Source organism: Periplaneta americana, chromosome 7 (genome assembly GCF_040183065.1).
Source record: "Periplaneta americana isolate PAMFEO1 chromosome 7, P.americana_PAMFEO1_priV1, whole genome shotgun sequence".
Lineage (NCBI taxonomy): Eukaryota > Metazoa > Arthropoda > Insecta > Blattodea > Blattidae > Periplaneta > Periplaneta americana.
Window position 1 is genome coordinate 58554684 of NC_091123.1, and position 16635 is coordinate 58571318.

A 16635-nucleotide genomic window follows, 5' to 3' on the forward strand; every position below is an offset into this window, starting at 1 on the left:
GTTGTAACTTCCATTTTTAGTCGTGACATCCACTATTGAAACTTTGAACTACAATCTTAAGCCAAGATGGGAACAAACCTCGATGGATCAATTGTGTCTATCTTCCATATTATATGAATTATGAACTAAATGATCTATAACATAATGTGAAATATTAAAATATGGCAATGTTTTAATATATGCTATTAAAATATACTTACATTTACTATAATTACTAATGTGTACACTTCTATATTTATTTTAAAGTAGAATGTATCATCCAGAAAAGTTTGCAACTTGGAGATCTTCAAGTTGGCAACATCAATGTCATAATGTTTATTATGGTTCGTGCGGTTTGTGTTGTAAGTGAAAAACTATTCGGAACGTCATAAAATAAGTCGCATTACAACATTCGCTTATAGGTAACGTTATAGTGTTTGCATATAAAATAATATCGTGTTTAATGTAGCTATTATACTGCAGGTCTATTTCATGTTGTGTGTTTAGACACTAGATTCTAATAACTTTTTTTTTTTTTGGTTAACTTGACATTGTTTTGCTTATGGCTTCTACAGTTCATTTACATTTTGTTCAGTAATGGATGTGCCAGAATCGGACAGTGATGTGAATTTGAGTAATGAGAAAGAAAGTGAAGTATCTTCAACTTGCAATGACAGTCTGTTAATAAGCATACCTTCAATAAATCAAACAGAAAGTGCATCTGACTGTGTCACACCTCTAATTCAAGAAGAAACTGTTAATTCTGATTCCCCCGACACGTCAGGTGCCTCAGTGGAACAAAGTGGTGTAGAGGTATCTATTCGATCGGAGGCCGAGCAGAGTAGTTCAAGTGAAAATGTAGGAATAATACAACATCGTGATAATATTTCTCCTGAACAAGAAGGTAATCGCGACACAATCATGGGCGATATTTCGGATGTGTTCAGTATTGCTGCAGGTAGTGAAACGGTGGTATTTGAAGAAAGTTTTGTAATATCAACAACATCAGACGAATCTACTAGTTACCGAATGTCCGAAGAAAAGCGTGATTTGGAAATACCCACATCAGATAATATTGAATCTCAGATAGAAATGCCTCAGTCAGAAGTTTCGTCTATAAAAGTTATAGGAAATAGTGAAACATCTGATGGCTCACTTAGCGATACTAAAGCTTGTTCCTCGAATCCTGATAGTACAACCATTGAAAACGCAGAGAATACAAAGAATAAAAATGTATCATTTATAGAGGAAGAGGTTTCCACAACAGGAGAGGATGTCGGATGTCAAGTTTCAACAAGTAATTCTGTAACATCCATTGCAAAAAAATTATTGAGCATATCAAGTGAAAATGAACCAGTTCCTACCTCAAAAGCAGAATCAATTTGTGGTACATCTGTTGAAAGCATTGTTCAAGACATGCAAACTTCTCAAAGTGATGTAGAAATTTCCACAGTTGTTGAATGTGCACCTCAGAACTCCGGAATTTCTACTACAAGTGCGAAAGATGATGTTTCACAACGAAAGAGAAAGTGGGATCAGACTGTTGATAAAATTGGAGCTGAAAACAACCCACTCAAACAAGCGAGGTCTGATTCAAAATCTTCAATTTCAGGATCACAGATTCATAGTCCTTTACCTCAACCTTCTACCAGCAAAGAACAGTCCAATACTATAAATACTGAGAGTTCCAAACAATCGGGATTTACCCATAAACAGAAGAGGGAATGTGATAGGCCTCCTCTAGTAACTCGTACTCATGAACAAGTGTCATCTAGCAAAGATATTGACTTTGCAAATAAATCTTCAGCAAATCAGGAAAATAAAATAGATACAACAACAAAAGTTACCGTGATACCACAATCATCTTCTGCCCTTGATTTAATTAAATCGAATTATTCACCTTTTGATGATGATCTTCCTTCTCCAGGTTCATCCTCTCAGGAAAACCAGAAGTGTAAGCAAGACATTAGCAAAACAACAGGGCAGTGCAGCAGCTCTACAAATAAGGATTCAGACACACAAGAAAGTCAAACAAGTAAATTGACGTCACTGGATCATGAAGAGAAAGTAGATCTAGATTCTAACGTGTCGAAGAAATTAGAATCTGATCAGAAGAAAGAAACATTGTTAATAATAAAAGGTTCAACAATAACAAAATATTCCCAACCTCCTGCCAGTCCCATGAAACAATCAGAAGTAACATCAAAGTCAAGTACAGAAACCCACAAATTACAACACACTGATCAAAATCTTAAAACTCTATCATGTTCAGGAACTTTCTTACCAGAAAAGGATAAAAAGGACATAGTTTTGCACGAAGAAAAAACCCACATTATTGACACAAAAGTGTCTTTGGCAGAAGTGACAGCAAAAGGAACTGCATTTAGTTCAAAAGCGCCAATAACAGAACAGAAGTTTTCAGTAGTTGCCAAAATATCTTCCAGTGCTACTGATAATGCATGTACATCATCACCACTGAAGCAACAATCTGATAGTGAAGTATTGATGCAAAGTAAGTCTCTGGATTCCGCAAAGGAATTCACGAAAAAAGACGCAACTGTACCAATAACAAATATTCCACCATCACAGAAACAGCAATCTCTTAGTGATGCATTGATGCAAAATAAGTCTCCCATTTTTTCAAAAGTATCTACTGTAACAATAAATATTTCATCACCACTGAAACAACAGTCTGCTGTCACTGAAGGATCAGCACAAAATAAGCCATCAATTGTTTCACAAGAATTGACGAAAAAAGAATCTTCTGCAATAACAAATATTCCATCACCACTGAAGCAACAATCCATTGTTTCTGGAGCTTTGCAACAAGATAAGCTATCACTTTTCTCAAAAGAATCCAAAAACGAATCTTCAGAAACAACAAATATTCCATCACCACTGAAACAACAATCCATTCTTTCTGAAGCATTGCAACCAAATAAGCCATCAGTTTTCTCAAAAGAATCTTCTGCAACAACAAATATTCCATCACCACTGAAACAACAATCCATTCTTTCTGAAGCATTGCAACAAGATAAGCCATCAGTTTTCTCAAAAGAACCTTCTGCAACAACAGATATTCCATCACCACTGAAACAACAATCCATTCTTTCTGAAGCATTGCAACAAAATAAGCCATCAGTTTTCGCAAAAGAATCTTCTGCAACAACAAATATTCCATCACCACTGAAACAACAATCGATTGTTTCTGAAGCATCACAACAGAATAAGCCGTCAGTTTTCTCAAAAGATTCAACAAAGAAAGAATCTATTGCAACAACAAATATTCCACCACCATTACAAAAATCCACTGTTTCTGAAGCATTGCAACAAAATAAGCCATCACTTTTCTCAAAAGAATCGACAAAAAAAGAATCTTCTGCAATAACAAATATTCCATCACCACTGAAACAACAATTCATTGTTTCTGAAGCATTGCAACAAGATAAGCCACCAGTTTTCTCAAAAGAATCTTCTGCAGTAATAGATATTTCATCACCGCTGAAACAACAATCCATTCTTTCTGAAGCATTGCAACAAAATAAGCCATCAGTTTTCTCAAAAGAATCTTCTGCAATAACAGATATTCCATCACCACTGAAACAACAATCCATTCTTTCTGAAGCATCGCAACGAAGTAAGCCATCAGTTTTCTCAAAAGAATCTTCTGCAACAACAAATATTCCATCACCACTGAAACAACAATCGATTGTTTCTGAAGCATCACAACAAAATAAGCCGTCAGTTTTCTCAAAAGATTCGACAAAGAAAGAATCTTCTGCAACAACAAATATTCCACCACCATTACAAAAATGCATTGTTTCTGAAGCATTGCAACAAAATAAGCCATCACTTTTCTCAAAAGAATCAACAAAAAAGGAATCTTCTGCAACAACAAATATTCCACCACCACTGAAAGAACAATCCATTCTTTCTGAAGCATTACAACAAGATAAACCATCAGTTTTCTCAAAAGATTCTTCTGCAACAACAAATACTCAATCAACACTGAAACAACAATCCATTCTTTCTGAAGCATTGCAACAAGATAAGCCATCAGTTTTTTCAAAAGAATCTTCTGCAACAACAAATATTCCATCACCACTGAAACAAGAAACTGTTGTTTCTGAAGCATTACAACAAAATAAGCCATCAGTTTGCTCAAAAGAATCATCTACAACAACAAATATTCCAACACCATTACAAAAATCCATTGTTTCTGAAGTATTGCTACAAAATAAACCATCAGTTTTTTCAAAAGGTTCGACGAAAAAAGAATCTATTGCAACAGCAAATATTTCATCACCACTTAAACAACAATATGTTGTTACTGAATCATCAATACAAAATAAGCCACCAGTTTTCACAAAAGATTCGACGAAAAAAGAATCTAGTTCAACAAATATTCCATTACCACTGAAGCAACAACCCATAGTCACTGAAACACCTATGCAAAATAATCCTGCAGCTCTCTCAGAAGAATCAGTGAAAAAAGAATCTACTGTACTAACGACAAACATTTCATTGCCATTGAAACAACAACTTGTTACTGAAGCAGCAGTACCAAGTTTTCTGTCAAAAGAATCAATGAAAAGAGAATCTACTATAACAACATATATTCCAGCAAAAGAAGAATTAAATAAAGAAAAATATTCTAGTACCAAAAACACGCAAGTGGAAGGAACTTCTGTGATTTCTAAATCACCAATAGTAGGGCCTTCATCGATGAAAGAAGTACATTCTGCCATCATTAAACCAGAGGATAAAGAAAACTCTACTATCCAAGACACACAAATGAAAGAAATTACTTCTGCTGCTGCTAATGCATTAATGCCAGAATCTTCATCAATAAAAGAAGTACAGTGTACCACCACTAAACCAGTTGATAAAGGAAAGTCTTCTATTTCCAAAGAGACACAAATAAAAGAAACAACCTCCATCACTATTGAGACACCGATTCTTGAATCTTCATCAATAAATGTACATTCTATTGCCACCAAACCAGAAAATATTTCTTCATCTAAGAACATACAAATTAACAAAGGAATCGCTGTCACTAAAACACCAATGCTTGAATCTCCATCAAAAGTACTTTCTACCATCATTAAAGTGGTGGACAAGGATAATCCATCTGCTATCAAGACTACACAAATAAAGGAAGCTACTACTAAAGTACCAATATCAGCATCTCCAACAAAAGAAGTACATTCTATAATAACTAAATCAATGAGTAAAGAAAATGTATCTGCATCCGAAGCCACACAAATAAAAGAAGGAACATCCATCACCACTGAGATGGCAATTTTAGAAACTCCATCAACAAAAGAAGTACATTCTACCGTCACTAAACTAATGGATAAAGAAAAGTCTTCTACTGCTAAGGACACACAAATGAAGGAAGTAACCTCTGTCATTTCTAAACCATCAGTACTAGACTCTCCATCAACAAAAGAAGTACATTCTGCTGTCTTTAAACCTGCTGAAAAAGAAACATTTTCTGCTAGCAAGAATATGGAAACAAAAGGAGTTTCGACCAAAACACCAGCACAAGCATCTCTAACACCAAAAGAAGTACATTTTATTGTTACTAAACCAGTGGATAAAGAAAATTCCTCCACACAAATGGTAGAAGGAACTTCAGTCACCACTAAAACATCTATGCTAGAATCAGCCAGTGTGACGAAAACAAAAGAATTTTCATGTACAACAGATGTTTTTAAAAAAGATCTTTCTATCATGTCAGAAGTTTTAACAAAAGAAAAATTTTCTGCTAGAACCACAGAACTATCTGGAAAAGACCCTGTTATTTCCACAGAAACATTTAAAAAGGAACAAGCAGTGGACAAAGAAGAATGTAATGCACCCACAACCAACCTTAAGTCTTCAAGTGTTGCAGAATCTTCAATCAAGAGAGAACTATCTATTGTTTCAGAAGAACCATTAAGAAAATCCTCATCATTTCTTACAAGTACATTAAGTCCAAAAGAATCTTCAGTTAAAGCACCACAAAATAAAGATGAGTCTCCAGTTTTGATACTGCCATTAGTAAAAAAGGATTCACCAGTTTCCAAGGAAACCTTGCAGCCAATACAAAAAGAACTTCCTTCACAAGAAGTGTTCCCTGATTTTACAGAAACACTAGCTTCACGTAGCTCATTAATTAAAACAGATGCTCAAGTAGAAACTAAAGTTTCTGTTGTTAAACCTGAAACAACTGCAGAAAAAACTCAGGAAGATAAATCAGAAGTATCATTAGCACAAAAACAACCTTCCATTGCTCAAGAAATATTTGAAAGAAGAGAATCATTGGCCACTGAAATGTTAAAAGAGAAGGATATTTTAGACAGTCCTTCTGCAAAAGCAGAAACCTCAATTAACTCGACAAAATCAAAGTCGCCCATACAAGAGTCAGATAATGTGGAAGCACAAGTAACTGAATTTAAATCTTTTGTTGATAAAGTACCTCCTCGAGAGAAAATTGATAATGTGAAAGTATCTGCAGATGATAGAGATGTCAAAACACTGACTGTAAATAAAGATGAAATACAAAGAAAGCAAACTTCTGTTACAACTGTACAACCAGTGAAAAAGAATATGACTCCATATGATACAAAAGTGAAAGAAGGGAGTGTGACTAAAGACGAAATGCAAGGAAAACAGACTTCCATTACAACTGAACAACCAGTGAAAAAGAGTACAACTCCATGTGTTACACAAGTGAAAGAACTAAATATAACTAAAGGAAAGCAAGAAAAACAAACTGTTGTTACAACTGAGCAACCAATGGAAAAGAATGCAACTCCATGTGTTACACAAGTGAAAGAAATAAATGAAACTAAAGACGAAATGCAAGGAAAACAGACTTCTGTTACAGCTGTGCAACCATCGGAAAAGAATTCGACTCCATGTGTTACACAAGTGAAAGAAATAAATGTGACTATAGACGAAATGCAAGGAAAAGATACTTCTGTTACAACTGTGCAACCATTGGAAAAGAATACAACTCCATGTGTTACAGAAGTGAAAGAAATAAATATGACTACAGATAAAATGCAAGGAAAAGAGACTTCTGTTACAACTGTGCAACCAGTGAAAAAAAGTACAACTCCATGTGTTACACAAGTGAAAGAACTAAATGTGACTAAAGACGAAATGCAAGGAAAACTGACTTCGGTTACAACTGAGCAACCATCTGAAAAGAATACAACTCCATGTGTTACACAAGTTAAAGAACTAAATGTAATTAAAGATGGAAAGCAAGAAAATCAGACTTCTGTTACAACTGTGCAACCAATGGAAAAGAATACAACTCCATGTGTTACACAAGTAAAAGAGATAAACGTGACTACAGACGAAATGCAAGGAAAACAGACTTCTGTTACAACTGTGCAACCAGTGAAAAAAAATACAACTCCATGTGTTACACAAGTAAAAGAAATAAATGTGACTAAAGACGAAATGCAAGGAAAACTGACTTCGGTTACAACTGAGCAACCAGTGAAAAGAAGTACAACTCCATGTGTTACACAAGTTAAAGAACTAAATGTAATTAAAGATGGAAAGCAAGAAAATCAGACTTCTGTTACAACTGTGCAACCAATGGAAAAGAATACAACTCCATGTGTTACACAAATAAAAGAGATAAACGTGACTAAAGACGAAATGCAAGGAAGTCATACTTCTGTTACAACTGTGCAACCAGTGAAAAAGAATACAACTGCATGTATTACACAAGTGAAAGAAATAAATGTGACCAAAGACGAAATGCAAGAAAAACTGACTTCAGTTACAACTGAGCAACCAGTGAAAAAGAGTACAACTCCATGTGTTACAAAAGTGAAAGAACTAAATGTAACTAAAGAAAAGCAAGAGAAACAGACTGTTGTTACAACTGAGCAATCACTGAAAAGTAGTACAATTCCATGTGTTACACAAGTTAAAGAACTAAATGCAATTAAAGAAGGAAAGCAAGAAAATCAGACTTCTGTTACAACTGTGCAACCTATGGAAAAGAATACAGCTCCATGTGTTACAAAAGTGAAAGAAAGAAATGTGACTAAAGACGAAATGCAAGAAAAACAGACTTCGGTTACAACTGAGCAACCAATGAAAAAGGGTACAACTTCATGTGTTACACAAGTGAAAGAAATAAATGTGACTAAAGACGAAATGCAAGAAAAACCGACTTCGGTTACAACTGAGCAACCAATGAAAAAGGGTACAACTTCATGTGTTACACAAGTGAAAGAACTAAATGTAACTAAAGAAAAGCAAGAAAAACAAACTGTTGTTACAACTGAGCAACCACTGGAAAAGAATATAACTCCGTGTGTTACACAAGTGAAAGAAATAAATGTAACTAAAGACGAAATGCAAGGAAAACAGACTTCTGTTACAACTGAGCAACCACTAAAAAAGAGTGCAACTCCATGTGTTACACAAGTGAAAGAAATAAATGTGACTAAAGACGAAAAACTGACTTCGGTTACAACTGAGCAACCAATGAAAAAGGGTACAACTTCATGTGTTACACAAGTGAAAGAACTAAATGTAACTAAAGAAAAGCAAGAAAAACAAACTGTTGTTACAACTGAGCAACCACTGGAAAAGAATATAACTCCATGTGTTACACAAGTGAAAGAAATAAATGTAACTAAATACGAAATGCAAGGAACACACACTCCTGTTACAACTGTACAACCAGTGAAAAAGAACATAACTTCAGGTACTACACAAGTGAAAAAACTAAATGTGACTGAAGACGAAATGCAAGGAAAACAGACTTCTGTTACAACTGTGCAACCATTGGAAAAGAATACGGCTCCATGTGTTACACAAGTAAAAGAAATAAATGTGACTATAGACGAAATGCAAGGAAAACAGACTTCTGTTACAACTGAGCAACCAGTGAAAAAGAATAAAAGTCCATATGTTACACAAGTGAAAGAAATAAATGTGAGTAAAGACGAAATACAGAAAAAGCAGATTTCTGTTACAAGTGTGCAACCAGAGAAAAAGAGTATAATCCCATGTGTTACACAAGCTAAAGAAATAAATGTAGATAATGCACAATCATCATCGCAGACAAGTATTAGCGCAAGAATACCCAGTGAAACAATAGAAACACCAACTGGTGACAGACCAGTCCAAGCAAAAGTTGAAATGGCTAAAGATACTGTAGTGTCTGAAAAACTTGGTGAAACTGCAGTTGTTCAGACACAGTCAACACAAAGTGAATCTTCCAGTTCTTGCAAACAATTAGTAGAAAGGGAGAAAACTCTCGAAACAAAGGTTCAAAAAGAAAAGAAAATAGAGGAGTTATCAAATGACAAAGACATCTTAATCGACAGTTCAAACCAATCTGTAAAGAAAGAAGATGTATCTCTTATTAAAATGCCAGAGAAAGATGCAAACAGTAGTTCACAACTTGAAGTAAGAAAGGAAGAAAAATTAAGTAAAAGTGCAGACATTAAAAATGACATGTCATTAGTTAGTGAAAAGAAGACAACAGAAAAGAACTTAGAAATTACAAATGAAAGTATAGGGAAGCCTTCTGTATCCAATGCAATTGGAGCAATGTCTCCAACAAATAAAGATAAAGAAGTTATTCGAAAAAGATTGGCTGAAGTAATAGCAAAACAAAAATCGCCATCAGATTCTCAAATTTTAATAGTACCAACATCTACAAAGTCAGAGACTGTTATGAAAAAAGAACTTCCAGTGCCAGATGAAAATTTAGCAGCTGCAATGAAAGAGAGTATTAAGAAAGCAATATCAAAGATTTCTGAGAAGTCAGATTTCGGACAACTTTCTGTTGCAGAGAATACTTTTTCTTCAGAAACAAAAGGAAAGCAGGATGTTGCTTCAGAAAAGTCAATTATACCGTCATTTGAACATAAAGTTCCAGTAGATTCCCCTGCAACAGTAGAAATATTATGCACTACTAATTTGAAAAGTACAGAAACATCATCTAAGTCAATTTCAAGAGATGATACAAAATTGGGAGAGCCAGAATCAAGACAAACAAAAAATGAAACAGAAAAACATGTTAATGTAATTGTAACTGATGATAAGAAGAAATCAAATAATGTACCAGAGAAAGAATTTCAGAAATCCAATGAAAATATGTCTGATGTACAGAAATCATCATCAGCACAGAGAGTTAAGCTGGTACGCCCTGTGTTTTCTTCATCTAAGGACCTTGCAAAGTCAGAAAAACTACCACCAACATCTTCAGAAGTAATAAAATCAGTGAGCTCAAGTTCTGAGACAGCTACAGCATCTTATACATCATCTAGAAGTTGTGGTCAAGTTCCAGATAAACTGATTGCAGGTACAGTTAAACCAGAAATTCTTGTTCCTGAAAAGAAGGTTAAAGAAGAAAAACTTTTAAGTCAAACACCATCAGCATCACTTCCAATAGAAACCAAGGAACCTAGTGTTCCAAGTAAAAATGTGTTGCAAAAACCAGAAATGCCAGAACTTTCAAGTTTCTCAAAACAGCCTGCATTGTCACTTCCAGTTGGACATAAACAAAAAAGTTCAAATAAACCAGAGGCTATTGAGCAGACAGAACTTCGAAATGAAGATCCTGAAAAAACGGTCACTAAGCTCCCTCTGTGTACAGAAGTAAGTCGGTCAGATTTATCATCCATGCCTAAAGATGTTAAAAGAGTGGATTTGCCAATAAAAAAAGAAGATTCTGTGACATCAAGAAAGGAAGAGATACTGGTAAAGGATGTAAAGAAGTTATCTGATTCAAAAGCTCCAATTGTAGTTCCATCAAAAGAAACTAGAACTTCTGAATTGACAAGTAATACATGTAAAAAATCATTACTTCGAAACAAGAGCGAAGAAATTCTACAAGAAGATTCCAGAGAAAAGTCTGGAGGTATGGAAACTATTACGAAATCAAGTGACCTTCAGGGCTCAGAAATTTCAGTTACTAAGCCCTCTAAACATTCTGCAAGAAGCCCTATTAAAGATGGACCCCCTGTAGAATTAGCTGTTGGATCGCTTGTAAATAAAGAAAAGATGTCAACATGTGATAAAAATCAATCTGTATCAAAATCTGTAGATATAGCCTTTCATAAATCAAGTGTGCATCAACCAGCGAGTGAAAAGAAATCATCTGTTCCTGGAGATAAAGGAAAAATAGCTACAGAAATACTTGATGTGAAAACTAAAAATGTTGACATGAAAGCTGAGGTAACTGTTACGGGAAGTACAGACAGGGCAGAAATATCTGAAGTAGCCATAGCTCATTCTACTAGTACAGATATTTCTACGCAACAAAAAACAGCTTCTGTTCATGAAGAAAATATTCAAGTAGTTTCAAGTTCTTCAAAGAAAAGTTCTGAACACAAGATAGAAGAAATCACTGTTAAAGAAAATGTAGACATATCAAAAGATAAAATTACTTCTAAAAAGAACTTCCCATTACAATCAGAAACTACAGTGAGTAGCACTGATGACTTGAAGTCTGAAAGCTTTGAATCTAATTCTTCAGGTAAAAAAGAGGACATTCCTCACTCTCAAAAAGGAACCAAAAGAGAGAAAACAGATCCAAGCTATTTATGTTCTGATAATAAGCAAACAGTAATTTCAGAAGCTCAGCCATCCACTGGAACAGAGCCTGCTAATAGAAGTACATTAACAGCACCTGGAACTTCCAAGAAATCAGAGGTAGTAAAGAGTGATTTGAAACAAGAACGTACAACAAGCACATGCAGGACACAAATTTCTTTGTCATCAAAGAAAGATGGTATAACTGTGGATTCCAAATCTGTAACAAAGGAAGTGAAACAAGCACAGACTAAATCCCATTTGGAAGGCGGAAAGAAAGATGCTGAGTCTGTAAAACCATCTGAGACTTCAAAACCTGCACATGCTAAAACAATGGAAGTGAAGGATGCAAATTCTACTGTAGATTCAAAATCAGAAAAAATTGTTAAACCGGACAAAATTATCCTTAAAATTACTAAAGACATGACATCATCTACAGAATCTTCAACTTCATTGGTTAGAGACATTCAAGCTGAATCAAAAATTCAGAAATCTGAAACTGTTTCAAAATTAGCTACATTAAATTCAAGTACTATTGCTAAACAAGAGACTGTATCAGAATCTAAAGTGCTATCACCAGATTCATCATTGGCACCAAAAGAACATGCAAAGGTGGAAAAGTTGACATTAAAGCTCAATAAAGATCCAAGTTCAGATGATGGAACAATTACAAAACAGTCTTGGACTTCGTCTGTTTCATCTGATGTGGAGCAAAATGAAACTGTAACATCACCAAAACATGAAAACATAAATATTAAGTTAAAGAAAGATTCTTCTTCATTGTCATTTAAAGCCACACCTAGCCCGTGTATTGCAGAGACATTACAAAAGGAAGAGAATTTAGAAGGCAGTAAAGTTGAAAAGCTAACTTTAAAACTAAAGAAAGATACTCCAAAGTCAGAAGACAATGTACAAGAATCATGTTCTCTTACAAAAGAGGAAGGTTCGAAACCAGTGAAAGAAGAACCTAAGTTGGAGAAAATAACTTTGAAAATTAAAAAAGATCCAGCACACCCTGATATTATAGTTGCAACTACATCCTCTGTGACATCACAACCTGGAGATGTAATAACTACAAAATTGTCTGGAGTCGAGCAAGCAGAATCTGTTCCTTCATCTACATCACAAGATGGAGGAAAATCTCCAAAGATTACTTTGAAATTAAAGAAAGATTGTACTAAACAAGAACTATCAAAAGAAGTACTTCATTCTGAAACTTCTGTTACTCCAATTCAGATATCAGAATCTCAAGGGCCAGGACTTAAAGAAGAAAGTAGTTCAGATAAAATTACATTAAAATCAAAGAAAGAAATTTCAAAATCTGAAGTTAATGCTCCTGCAATACCAAAAGAAAACATAAGCCGAGAGACGACTATTACTCCAATCAAATTGAAAGATGGAAAAATACAAGAAATACCAACTTCACACATTAAAGATAAACCAGTAATAGAAAAACTTACATTGAAATTAAAGAAAGATAGTACAACAGTTTCATCAACAGCTAAGGAAGATACTCGTCCTGAAACTACAATAACAAGAGTGAAAGCATCAGAAGTTAAACCATCTGATGGAAGCTTATCAGTAACACCAAAGACTGAGCCTGTGGTTGAAAAAATTACCTTGAAATTGAAGAAAGATGCAACCAAATGTGAAACAGCTGTACTTCCAGAAACAACAGTCATGCAGGTGAGAGTAGCAGAAGCGCATAAATCAGATGTAAATGTGGCACAATCATCCAAAGAGGAGGCTGTAGTAGAAAAAATTACTCTGAAATTAAAAAAGGATGGAGGAAAACCAGAAACTGCTGTTACGGCATCAAAAGGAACAACTAGTCAGAACAGTTCATCAGTACTAACTAAATCAACTGATGTTAAACTGAAGCATACAGATGTTAATGTTGCATCAGTACTAACTAAACCAATTGATGTTAAACAAAAGCATACAGATGTTAACATTACAGCGACTAAAGAAAGCACAGTAGTGGAAAAAATAACGTTGAAAATAAAGAAGGATCCTGTGAAACAAGAAGTACATCCATCAGCTACTAAGCAGCCACCTGTGAAGTCAACAAGAGCAAGTGCTGCAGTTCATCAGGATGAACCAAAACTCGAAAAGTTGACATTAAAACTTAAAAAAGATACAGGGAAATCTGTCACAGTGTCTGGAAAAGAAAATGAGGCATCCAAGCAACCCGACTTAGTAGCAAGTAAGTCGGATGTAATTCTTAAAGAAGAAAAAGTTGAAAAACTTACATTAAAGTTCAAAAAAGACACATCCACGTCAGAAATAATTGCAGGGAAGAAGATACCAGAACAAGACTCTAATGTGATAGATACACAGATTCCAGAACAATCAGATGTAATGTCAAAAGAAGAAGGAAAAGTAGAGAAACTTACTCTGAAACTCAAAAAAACAGAATTACCAGAAGGAGAATCAGAAATAACTAGTACACAAGTAGAAGAAGAAAATTATGTCGATCCATTAACACAGCCCGCTAAAGAAGGGAAAGTAGAAAAATTGACATTGAAACTTAGAAAGGATTCATCAAAATCAGAAGAGGCAATTTTGCCCAGTCCAAAAGAAGTCATTGACATAGATGTACCATCTAGTCATGCTACAGTGGACCAGGAAATAAAACCATCTGATGAAGCAGCTCCAGATGTAGGAAAACAAAAGAAAATAACACTTACTTTTAAGAAAGATGCTGCATGGTCTGTGAAGAGGAAAAGGATTAAAACTTCAGATTCCAGTGACAGTTCTAAGGAAGTGACTGTAGATGAAACAAATAGACTGAGTACAGAAGACGAAAATTTGCCAGACATACCTCATAAACGAGCAAAATTAGAAGAAGAGATAACTACCGAAAAAGCAGAAAGTCAGACCTCAACGTGCATGGGTATTGTTACTGAATCAACAGAGTCTGCTCCTGACATTGTGAAATCTATAATAAAAGAAGAAGTAAAAGAGCGGTCAGGACTAGATGATAAACATTCTCAGAGACCCCAGAAAGGTTTTAAAAGACGAGAGACTTCAGAGACCAGACAGTCAGAAGAAAGTTCTAGTAAAAAAGTTAAACATGACCATAATAAGAAGAATGATGTTGCAAGTGACTCATCCAAGTCACAGACTCGAGAGAAAGCTTCTGTACACAGACAAGATACGAATATACCCCATGAAGTACGTTCAGAGTGCAAAGATACAAAACCAAGCCAGGGAGAACAAGTACCGAAACCTACAGTGGAAGGAAAACTGAGAGAAATTTTATCTAGAATAGGTCCCAAAGCATCTACTATTGTAAGTGGTGATCTGTCAATAAGTATTTCCACAGTGAAAACAGAGCCTAATCAGCAGTCCCATGAGATCTCCGGCTCACATATTACGGAGTCTAAAGACATGAAGGATACTTATGGGATTTCTAACAAAGATTCTATTGAAAAGTCAGGCAGTACTGATAAATTCCCGACTCCAATGGAAATAAAGGAAGAATCAGATTCTCAGGATGTTGTGATCATTGAAGAAGAGAGTACAATTAAACCCATGCCACAGTTGAAATTGGAAAAGTGTCCTGTTGTCGTTCCTGTCAGTGAAAAAGCTGTGACAAAAGAACCGCCTGAAGAGAAAGCTCCTGAAATTCAAGTAATAAAAGTAGAACCAAAGAAAGGACGTGGACGACCCAGGAAAACACCATTGGTTCCAAGTGCAATACCAGTAGTTGAGCCCCCTCCAGAACAAGTATCAAGACCGAAGAGAATGTGCAGAGGAAGGGAAAGGCCGCCTGTTGTAGTAAAGCAGAGGAAGCCAAGGACAGGAAAACGTAAGTTCACTTTATTTATCATCCTCTGTCATGTACAGAGTGTCTCTTGCATAGTTGCCTCCCTAGAGTTTTTATACTTTTAATTTTTTTCACTTAAGGGAAGACTCCAGTGAAAATCATGAAAATTTTTCCAAATTTTTTTTTTTTTAGCTATTTCACTTATTCAGAATTTATATTTTCATACCCCAAATGGATTCAGCTCAATTCTGATTACAAATACTCTTATGTTTACACTTTTTAAATTAAGGCTGGGAGGGGGCGTGGAATTTAAAGAGCTGTCAAAATTGTTTTTCATCAAAGAATTCTTTTTTAAAATTTCTGATTACAAATCTAGTAACTTTTTAATTTACATAAATATTCATTTTATTTTCAAATCTATTTTTCTGTGTTCATTTTTGTTGATTCAACACCAACTTTCTTATGCCAAATATTAATCAATCTGGATGAAATTTTTACTGCAAGTATTTATGAGGTAGCTGCATGTTTCTATGCATTTATTTTGTGAGAACTAGCAGCATTAAGAAAAATATTAATAAAATAAACTAGCAGCATTAAGAAAAATATTAATAAAATAAACTAGCAGCATTTCTCACAAAATAAATGCACAGAAACATGCAGCTACCTCATAAATACTTGCAGTAAAAATTTCATCCAGATTGATTAATATTTGGCATAAGAAAGTTGGTGTTGAATCAACAAAAATGAACACAGAAAAATAGATTTGAAAATAAAATGAATATTTATGTAAATTAAAAAGTTACTAGATTTGTAATCAGAAATTTTAAAAAAGAATTCTTTGATGAAAAACAATTTTGACAGCTCTTTAAATTCCACGCCCCCTCCCAGCCTTAATTTAAAAAGTGTAAACATAAGAGTATTTGTAATCAGAATTGAGCTGAATCCATTTGGGGTATGAAAATATAAATTCTGAATAAGTGAAATAGCTAAAAAAAATTTGGAAAAATTTTCATCATTTTCAGTGGAGTCTTCCCTTAACCCTGTCATCCCAGTCCAATCTCTTCTCTTGCATAGCATGTGTGATATGACTTACCTATGGTTTCCTTTGTCTTCCCCTTTTTTTCATTCCTGGTGGAATCCATTTCAGTATCTTTAGTGGCAATCTATCTGCCATTCTCCTTATGTGGGCCATACCATTTCAGTTGTTTATATTTGATAAAATCTGAAATCGAAGTTTAAGCATTCATTCTTGCTCTGATTGTTTCATTTCCGACTCTGTCCAGTTTTGAACACCTTTCCGAAAGTTTCAAGAAATTCAT

The 16635-nt window shown here is 34.7% G+C and overlaps 1 protein-coding gene across 3 annotated transcripts in view; it reads left to right on the forward strand.

Annotated features, from left to right (window-relative positions):
• Positions 1-310: 310 nt before the first annotated feature.
• LOC138703132 (serine-rich adhesin for platelets-like) overlaps positions 311-16635 on the forward strand; it is a 61591-nt gene continuing 45266 nt past the window's right edge. For 2 of the 3 annotated variants that reach the window (XM_069830753.1, XM_069830754.1), the window contains exon 1: positions 312-15358. In XM_069830753.1, the coding sequence (XP_069686854.1) occupies positions 577-15358 (14782 nt within the window). In that variant the 5' untranslated portion in view covers positions 312-576. Of the gene's footprint in view, positions 15359-16635 lie in introns of all 3 variants that reach the window. The other variant, XM_069830756.1, reaches the window with a different exon arrangement.